At 32.0% G+C, this 10,818-nt stretch overlaps 1 protein-coding gene across 1 annotated transcript; it reads right to left on the bottom strand.

The window, feature by feature from the left end:
• Window positions 1–7,095: 7,095 nt before the first annotated feature.
• Window positions 7,096–10,818, bottom strand: LOC120090755 (pathogen-related protein-like). Its single transcript, XM_039048467.1, has 4 exons — window positions 10,603–10,818; window positions 10,333–10,465; window positions 8,048–8,343; window positions 7,096–7,318 (listed from the first exon to the last, which is right to left on the bottom strand). Exons 1-4 carry the CDS (start codon window positions 10,756–10,758, stop codon window positions 7,145–7,147), a joined length of 759 nt encoding a protein of 252 aa, XP_038904395.1. The 5' UTR covers window positions 10,759–10,818; the 3' UTR covers window positions 7,096–7,144.

Genomic DNA, 10,818 nt, shown 5'->3' with positions numbered 1-10,818 from the left:
TCAGTTCATTGAGAGAATAAATACATTAAACTAGGGCATCATATACCCATTATTTCTCCCACTTGCTCTACTTCAAACTGTCTCATAGTCCTAGTTCCACTAGGTGACTCTCGAACACTTTAGCTGAGAGGGCCTTCGTAAATGGATCAGCCAAGTTGTCTATTGAGGCTAACTGCAAGACAATCATGTTTCCTCTGTGTTCAATCTCTCTGATGAGATGGTACTTTCACTCGATGTGCTTTCCACGTTTATGGCTTCTAAGTTCCTTTGAGTTTACAACTGCTCTACTGTTATATCAATATAGGGTGACTGGCAGGTGCATATTTGGAACTACTTCCAAATTAATCAGGAACTTTTTGAGGCATACTACTTCTTTTACTGCTTCACTTACAACTATATACTCAGCTTCTATTGTGGAGTCAACAACATAACTTTGCTTGATACTTCTCCATACTACTACTCCTTCATTTAAAGTTAAAATTGAACCCAAAGTTGATTTCCTTGAATTAATATCGGTCTGAAAGTCAGAATCAGTGTATCCAGTAAGGATCATATCCTTAGCTCCATACACAAGCATATAGTTCCTCATTCTCCAAAGATAATTGAGGATGTTCTTAATGGCAGTTCAATGATCATATCTTAGATTGGACTGAAATCTACTGACAATTGCAACCGCATAGCATATGTCGGAATGAGTACACAACATGACATATATTAAGCTCCCTATTACTGATGCATATGGAATTTGTTTCATAACCTCAACCTCTTGAGGTGTCTTAGGACTTTGTTCTTTAGACAAATGAATTCCATGTATAAAAGGCAACATTCATTTCTTGGAATTTTGCATTTTATATCTAGACAACATCTTATCTATATAAGATTCCTGAATTGTTAGAGTTAAACAACATGCAGCGAAATCAAGGATCTATAAACATTCTAATTCACTAATTTTGGAAAAAACTAAAGCATGTTGTTCATAAAAATGGGTTTTCAGAACATACCTTTGAAGAACTCTTCAAGAAAATCGTCTATTCAGCTGTTGTCTTCACTTGATATCAATGTGAACCACCTAAAGCCTTCCCTACTATGCTCTTAGAGCTTTAGGAAAAGTTGGGGACTCGAGAACAACTTGTAGATGTGGAGAAACAAGGGAAGCTCACAGCAGCAAGTTGAAGAAGACAGCTTATTCTTCACCACGATTTTTCTCTCAAAATTCTATATTTCATCCCCTTCTCCAACAACTCCAATCTTCTTTATATATCAAGATGAACATACAAAGAGATGGAGTGCATAGCTTGCAGCTCATGCTTGGAGAATCAAGGTAGAGAAGATCATGGTTTGTGTGTGAGGATAAAGATGATGATAATGGAAAAAAACCTTTTTCCACTTTGTGCCATGCAAAATGATTTTTCCATTTTCAAACAAAAAATGACTTTTAAATCATTTTAATTTTAAAATAGATCTTAAATTAATTTCATAAATTAATTAATTTAATATCAAATATTAAATTAATTTTTGCACAATAATCATCTTTATATATTTAAATCATATTTCAATATTTATTCTCTTGTTCCGTTTAATTTGAACGTTTCAAATTAATTTCTCAAGCTATCCTGAAGCATACCCATTTACGAGCTAGTAGGGGGACCTCACAGACCTACAGATCATGGGTTCCAACGATCCGAGATTAATCAGCTAAACTCATTAGACCGATCTAATTCACATTCATTAACTAATGAGTGATTCCACTAAAGCCCATAACTGAACTTCCCTCACTGTAGCTATATTATGTCCACTCGATATAACCATGATTAGTAAGTTAACCCTTCATAGGTTTCTCGTAATAACAACTGGGTCGAATCTCTGTTTTACCCCCGAAATTACCTCTTGTTTCTTAAGTTCCACTGATTCTCTAATGAACAATTTATTTTTGATCCAATCAACAAATTGAATCCCTCTCAGGCCAATGAGAGGGTGAGGTCTCTTGTTCAAGACCCAGAATCAGCACTTGAAGGGAACAACCTCTTTACTAACCCTAATCGGTTAGGAGTAAATTCTCTCTTGCACCCTATGTTCCCAGCTATTCATCCGGTCTTATCTCCAAAATGGTAAGCTTATTGAATAGAGGCAATTGATCTACTTTCACCGTTTGTAGATCAAAGGATAATCTCGAAGAAACAGGAGTTCATAGTTAGCTCAAGATTAAGGTTAAGTTACCTAGGTCATCATTTTGAAATTGTCAATCTTAAACAGTAAACAGCGTGATAAAATAAGAGTGATAGGTTTCATGGTCCGATCTTGCACAAAACTTATTTGCACAGGACATCCCCACTCCTCATGTCTCAACATGCACGAATTAGGATCACTTCGTATGTAGCACTTTACAATACTTTGTAACAACTACAAAGTAGGCCGCATCCAATAGTGTTACAAGAATAAGATACCCAACCTTATTTATATACTATAGATTATTTTGACTATTTACTCGAACACGATCCACTTGTATGTCTCCAAGTAAAGTTCAAGTACTCATATAATAGTTACGGGGCTTAGGTTTATTGGATTTCTAAAAAATAATATATTCAACAACAACTTTATCGAATTCTCAGAATAAGTTCTAATGTTTACAAACCACGAGTTTTAGGACATAAACTCCATCAGAGATAATGCTAAATTTACGTTCTTGCAGTTCCAAACTATTTGGATCTCGATAACATACTATGCTTCTTTGAAATCGTTCATTTAAAATTGCGTAGCAAGCCATCTTTTGACGTCAGCCAGAAATTCTACTTCATTTCCTATGAGTAAAATATCATCAACATACGCAAGGAGGAGGGGGGAGGGGGGACTAGAAAACGCAAAAGGAGGGAAATTAAAAAATTAGGGCATTTCATTTTTTTCAAGTCTAATTCTTTTTTTTTCTGAAAAAATATTTACTTTTAGTGGCATAGTAATTTGTCTAACCCAGGCCAGGGTCACTAGACCGCAGTGAAGAACATCCTCAAGTATCTTCAAAGAACGAGGGACTACATGCCCGTGTATGGATCTAGGGATTTGATCCTTACTGGATACACTGATTCTGATTTTCAGACTGATAAGGACTCTTGCAAGTCTACTTCAAGGTCAGTTTTTAATCTTAATAGAGGATTTGTAGTGTGGCGAAGCATTAAGAAGAGGTGCATCGCCAACTCCACTATGGAGGTAGAGCACGTAGCGACTTGCGAAGCTGCTAAGAAGGCCATATGGCTCAGGAAGTTCTTGATAGAATTGGAAGTTGCTCCAGATATGTCTAGGTCCATCACCCTCTATTGTGACAATAGTGGTGTTGTGGCGCACTCCAAGGAGCCTAGGAGTCACAAGCGCGGTAAACACATAGAGCGGAAGTATCACCTGATTCTCAAGATAGTGCATCAAGGGGATGTGATCGTCACGAAGATCGCTTCGGAGCATAATGTTGCTGACCTATTTACGAAGGCTCTCACAGCTATAGTGTTTAAGGGTCACCTTTAGAGCATGGGTCTAGAGACCACCCGCGGCTGGACTAGGGCAAGTGGAAAGTTTTATTGTATTGGGCTTTTGTGCCCTAGTTTATTGTTTTGTACTAATTTTTATACATTATACTTGCTTTAGAACAAGTGGGAGATGTTTGGGGATGATGACCTAAAGTCTCGTGTTCTGTAGTTTGTAAACAGTTTGTACGAATTCTTGTGATGTATAGTATATGATATTTACTTCACTTATTGATTTTGCACATTTGGATGTTTTATTTATTTTATCACAAACCAATAAACTAAAATCCTTGGTTGTCTTTATGTAACTTAAGTATGTATGTGGTGACATACAAGTGGATCATATCTTAAGTGATAACCAAAATGATATATAATATATGGATATAGGAGGAAAACCTTATCCTGGTAACGCTACAGATGCGGCCCACTTCGTAGAATAGTTACAAGTGTTGTGACTTGTCACAGATGGTCTGATCCTGATCATTCATGTAGAAGACATGCGAGCGGGGGCATCCTAGACAAAGGTTTGTGTAAGACCTCACAACAAAGTATTAACGTCTCATTATATAACGCCGTTCATGATAGAGACTTCACTTCACTAGGGTGACCATAGGAAACATGTCCTTAATTCTGAGTGAGTTGGGAACTCATGCCATTGAGGGCGGTTCTTTGATTTGCATGGGTGCGAGTGGCCAAGTCGCTGACTCAAACCTACCACTTTAGGGATTTGTTTGATTTAGGAGCTGGGAACTCAACACAAGATGGAATTCAGTCCTTCTTCAAAGCAAGGGTAAGTAGATAGATAGCTCCCTTAAAGACTGATCCCAGGCTTGAACGATGTGGTACCACACACCTTCTCTTGGCCTGAGACATGTTCACACGTAGTTGGACTATGTTGTATTGTTCATTAGAGGGATCAGTGGTACTTAAGGAATGAGATGTAACTGTAGGGCAAAACGATAAATTGGTCCAACTGTACTTACGAGCATCTATGAAAGGTTATCGTACTCATGATTGGTTATATCCGATGGACATAGAAATATATCTGTGATAAGAAGAGTTCAGTTGTTGGTCTTTAGTGGAATGCCTGACAGTTAACGGATGGTGAATCTCGTGGCTAAAGAGTTTAATCAGCTATTCACGTACCATTGGAGCTTTGAGCCGTAGGTTCATAAGGTCCCCTTGGTAGCTTGGATACAAGTTGAAAATCAATTTTTGGGTCAGTTTGAAAATGTTCAAATTGACAAGAGGGAGTTCAATTATATATGATATAATTGGACTAGTTAATTATATATGATATGATTAACTAAATGTATGAGATATATTAATTTGGAGCAAATTGGATATAAATATGATTTAGATCAAGTGGAGGAAAAAATACTATGGTTGATATATGATATCAAACTATAGGTTATGAATATAATATGATTATATTTATTATTTTATTAATTGGACAGTTATGAGATAATTGCCCGACGTTTTCTCCAAAATCATGCATTTGTGGGAAGTTCAATTCGGTTTTCATAACTGAAGAATAAAATGAAAATTATTTTCATTTTGCAAGAAATATGCATAATTGCTCACGATGTGTTTTGCAAACGATCGCATAGTACTTGAGAGCCTATACAATAGTGCATCACGTTTACTAAATGATCGCTCACTTGCACGCGCATTTCCTAAACGATCGCTTAGCGCCGGAGCTTATTGTTTAGCAACTCTCCCATCGTTTACCACAAACGGCTTTGCACGAACACTAGGAAACGGGGTTGATACCACCACTCGGAGCCCTCAGTATTCTCAGAGTGAGAATCCAAAGGGTGGGCTTTGTTCAAATTTGGTAGAGGTGAGGAGGAAAGGCTATTGTGTACAAAAGATCAAGCAAGTGGGAGAAGTGAAAGACTATCGTATAGTCGGGTGCTTGATCGTTTAGGTGAGGTACACGGTCATGTAGGAAAAGCTAGGCGATCGTCTAAATGATCGCTTAGCGCCGGAGCTTAACTAAACGATTGTATATTATCTCGGTACAATAAATGTCTAAATGATCGTCTAAATGCTTAAAGGTGAGGTACAATAACGCTCTCACACGAAAAGCCAGCGAGAGCACATGGAGTCCGTTCGTGTGAGAGCGAGTTTTCAAATGAAGAAAGTCTTCAACTGGTATATTATCTCGGTCTCTTGTTTATTCATCCTTTAAGCATGCCAGTAATTTAGCGTTGTTAATGAATATCTGTATGTGTGAATGTATATGTGGAAATTCTATTACAATGAATTGGAAAGATCCGCTTCCACTCATAGGTACTCTTGTATAAGAGTTCCTTCAAAGGCTTGATATGATGTCTTAATTTTCCAAATTACAATATATATTTAGTAACGTGGGGCATTATTAGTATGATTTTATCTTCAAATATTCTTAGTTTTCTTCATTGAATCTAATGTCTACTTAAAAATAAAACCTACATAAACGCTATTAATATTTTTTAATTTAATATTAATTTACCGAATATCAAAACGAGTTTTCTCAAATTTAAATATAAATTTTACTAAGCGTGGTTAATATTTTTCTAATTTATAATTAACTATCATATACCCCGACTAATTTTTTTTTATTAATTGTTTTCTAATGACAATTCATACAAGTCATATTTGTACTAAAAGATAGTCATGAAAGTCTAAAACCCTAAAAAAAATAGATTTTGTTTCCTACCACAAGCCCTTTTTTATTTTACAATTTAATGACTCCCAAGAGCTATCATTATTTAGTGAGTGTTAATTATAATCATTAATTGTTGACACAACAAAACTTTTATAGTAGTTAAAAATTCTGAAAATTTCAGTTTTTTCTTGCCAAAAACGCGTATGTTTCATTGTCCTACGTTTTATGATTCTTTTTTACGACCATTAACTAGTGTCACAAAAAACAGTCATGAATTTTAAAAAATCGGAAAAACTCAATTTTTCCTACCAAAAACGCATGAAATGGTCTTTTATGATTGTTTTTTCACTCTCCCTTCGAGATATGCTACTGTGCATGTGTCATTGATTGTATCTTTTGTTGTAGTATAAATTGATATAACTTCCAAAGTTCAAGGTTTAAATTGAAACAATTATTAATTTAGTTTTAAATTGATATAATTATTAGTTTAAGATTTAAATTGATACAACTCTAAAAATTTAATAGTATAAATTGATATTTGTTCTTTATTTATTTTAGCTGAATTTAACCATTTTAATTATATAAAAACTACACATATATTTGTAAAACTAAATAGTAAAATGATTATATAATGATCACTTCTAATAAATCCTTTATTAATAAATTATTTTCAGTACAATTATCACTCTCTTAAATATTTCTCAAAAATTACTCCAGAGACATGTCTTCAAATTTCGTACAACAATATATATAGATAGATAGATAATTCTTTATTATAAATATAATTCTTTATTATTATTGTGGATATAACTCCTTGAGTCCTAAAAGAAAAAGTCTGGTCTTTTTCTCTAGGGAATTATATGTTGAGGGCTTTTATTATTGGATGCATAGATAATTTATTGAAGGTTACAATAACATATGACATATTTTAGATTTATTGTTGTTATTATTATTATTTATTAATTATTATTATGAAAACTAATTATTGAGCCTTGGAGAATGGACAGCCAACTGAAACTGAAGTAGCCAAATCTTTGTCATTGTTGTGTTGGGTTATGGATTCCGAGGCAGTGTTTTTGCCTTTCAGAAGACTTCCAAATAGCTCCGTTGGATCATAATAGATATGAACTTCTTCGATCTTCATTGATAAATTCACCTGTGCAAACAAATCATACAACTTCTAATCTCAAACCCCACGGTTTAAATGTTATGTTAATTGAATTATATTCACTCTAATCGGAGTATATTTTAAATTAAAATATTAGTTTTCAAAATATTACTTTGATAATGTAACATCCCATTCTATGAGTTCTTGTTATTTTTTTTTTTTTTAAAGAAATATTTGGTAACATTTCTTTTTATTCTACGAAATTTTAAATTGTTATAAAACTTTGACCTAAAAATAACTATTAAAATTAAATATGAGTTTTTTCAAATAACAAAAAATCAGTCAACTTATTTATAAATATAGTGACATTTTATTATTTATCAGTGATAGACCGCGATAAACATCTATTAATGTCTAGAAGTCTATCGCGATCAATTGTGGATAGACATTGACATTTTGTTATACTTGAAAATATTTTCAATAGTTTTACTATTAAAATACTTACCTGAAAATAATTATAAAATAAGAAATAAAAAATTGATTCCAAAATTTGTTGTTACACAATTTAGTAAATGTTTTTACAAAATTATAAAAAGCAAGAAATGGGAATATTATCATATGTTTCCTACCATCTTTTGTTTCGAAAAATATGGAACGAGAGAATCAGTTCAAATTACGGATGGACTCAATTTAAGATTTGTAAATGCTTAGTCGTGATATACACAAACTTGACTAACCTCTAGAATAAATATAATGAGATGTCAACTTTTGTTTTACCTTGAGAACTCCCAAGCCATAGAATTGAACCAATTGACCAGTTGGAGAATGGGTTTTGTAAGGACCTTCAAAGAAACCCCAATGCCTAAATTTGTAAGCAATCAAAGGAGGAGGTGAATAAACCTCCATAACTTCGAATGCAAATCCTCTTGGAAAACAAGTCTTGAAGTCATTAAAGGTTGATTCAAATGTCTCCTCTACTTTGAAATAATGAAACTCCTCTGGTAAGGAATTCTTTAGCAATGCATTGAAGACTCCAAGTTTCATTGTTTCTTCACCTGATAGCCTCTCCTTACCTACAATACCGGAGGGAGTGGAAGTTAATTAATTCATCTTTTAAGGTCCGTCTAGAATGACTTTCTAAGATTTCGTTTAGTAACTATTTCGTTTTTTGTTGTTTTGTTTTTAAAAATAAATTCATTTTACAAAAGTCTATTGTCTCCCCATTTCTCTTGCAATGATTTACATCTTTCTTAAGTACAATGGTTGAATTTTTAGCCAAATTATAAAAACAAAAACAAGTTTTTAAAAGCTACTTTTTTTGTTTTCAAAATTGGACTTTGTTTTTTTTAAAACCATTGGTAAAAAATAGATAGCAAACGAAGTAATTTGGAGATAGAAGTAGCATCCAGATGCTTAATTTCAAAAACAAAAATAAAAAACCAAATAGCTACCAAACATGACTTCTAAGTGTTTATAAACACTTTTTTCACTTATAAACACTTGACACTTAGAAAGTCAATCCAAACACATCCTTAATTTATTGATTAATTTAGGGTACTAGTAATTGCAAATTCCTTCCAATACTACCGTTCAATTAGAAGCACTTACGAGCAACGACTAAATAAAAATCTTAGATAACATTTTGTTTCTAGTTTTCAGTATGTTTTTTAATTTAGGCTTGTTTTTTCATAATTCTTTTGAGATATGATTTTCATATTTTCTTAAAGAAACCTTTGAATACTTATTGAAAACGAAAATAAAATAAGTAACTGTTTTAAATGACAAAATTATTGAAAATATTTGTAAATATAGTAAAATATCAGTGTTTATCAGTGACTGATAGATATCTATTAGTGGCTGTCAGTGATACATGATAATCATTAGTATCTATTACTAATAGATCCTGATATTTTGCTATATTTGTAAATATTTTAATTCATATTGTTATGTTTGAAAATAGCCTAAATAAAATTTAAATTTATTTGTTGTTTTAATTTGTAAAACTTAACTTTTATTTTATTTTATTTATTTAATTATTATACATCATTTATAGACAATCAATAAGAAAACAATAAAACTTAAAGGTTGAAGTAATATTTACGATTGTTTTCAAATATAAGAAAATGAATCAAAATATTTATAGTAATTTACTATCTAGCTGTGATAGACCACAATAGACTATGTTTATTTGTGTCATAATAAACACATATAATAGTTTATCGTGATCTGTGGTAGCTAGACTATGATTTTTTGCTATTATATGTAAATATTTTTAGTAGTTTTGTCATTTAAAAGAATTTCTCTAATATTTATAAGTTTAACTTTAAAAAACGGATAACAAAAACTAAAAGTTAAGGCACCATTGGTAACTATTTTGTTTTGGGTTTTAGTTTTTAAAAGTTAAGCTTATAAATGTCATTTCATCTCCAAAATCTTACTTTGTTATCTCCTTTCTACGAATACTTTTAAAAACCAAACAAAAATTTTAAAACTAAAAAAATAATTTTAAAAAATGTGTTTTTTTTTTTTTGGAATTTAACTAAGAATTTAACTATTTTATTTAAGAAATACAAAAATTATTATAAGAAATTGAGAAAAAATAGACTTGATTTTTAAATAAAAATAAAAATAAAATCGTGCGCTTAAATAGCTACTCGTATAAATGATGAACTTAGACAAACATACATCTCGAATATACATAAAAGAAAAATACTTAATTAGGGCATCCCACCAAATTGTCCCATCACAATTTGATATGTGACAAATTCTTCTTATTTATTTTCTAAAATATTTTAATGATTTTTTTTACATGAGCGATGAGACTAAAATGCATAAAAATTGGTGCTATCTAAGATGCATCTAAGTATTATCCGACATAAAAAAGAGAAGTGGCGAGGAATTAGGCAACCAAGAGAGTAAGTCTATTTTGTTTTATTGGTTAATACATAATTAAAAATTAGCTCAATTGAAAAACTTAACAATAATTATTAGAAAAAGCACATACACGTTTAACCTAAATTTATGACATGATTAAATATGTAAGAACGAAACAAATTACCTACCATTCACAAAAAAGTTGAATTTCTGTGGGTTTATGGTCTCGAAATCCTGTAATCTGGTCTTGTGAGCAAGCTCCATTTGCAATGATTTTACAATATTTTGCACTGTTTCTTCAAGAGATCCTTTTGGCCACACCTATAACATAAACTAAACAAATTAAGTAATTACAGAATAATATGACACAGAAAGGAAAATAAATAAATAAAAAATAATGTTTGTTTTAAAATTAAAAAAAGAAAAAGAAAAAGAAAAAGAAAAAGAAAAAGAAAAACCTTGGTTCTTCCATCCTCAAAGAACATGTTAAGAGTTTCATAAGTTGGGGGCTTTCCATGCCTCCATTGAATGGTAGGATCCTCCAAATTCAAGAAAACTCTGTACTTATCAGCAACAATAATGGTTTCCTCAGGGCTCATCTTATTAGATTCCATTCTTTTCTTTAATTAACCAAAAACAGTATATATTTGGTGTGATAAATTGAGTGGCCAACT

The sequence above is a fragment of the Benincasa hispida genome, chromosome 1 (assembly GCF_009727055.1).
Source record: "Benincasa hispida cultivar B227 chromosome 1, ASM972705v1, whole genome shotgun sequence".
In the NCBI taxonomy this organism is placed as follows: Eukaryota; Viridiplantae; Streptophyta; class Magnoliopsida; order Cucurbitales; family Cucurbitaceae; genus Benincasa; species Benincasa hispida.
Note: the sequence above shows the minus strand (reverse complement) of the source record. Positions and strands in the feature narration are given on the sequence as shown.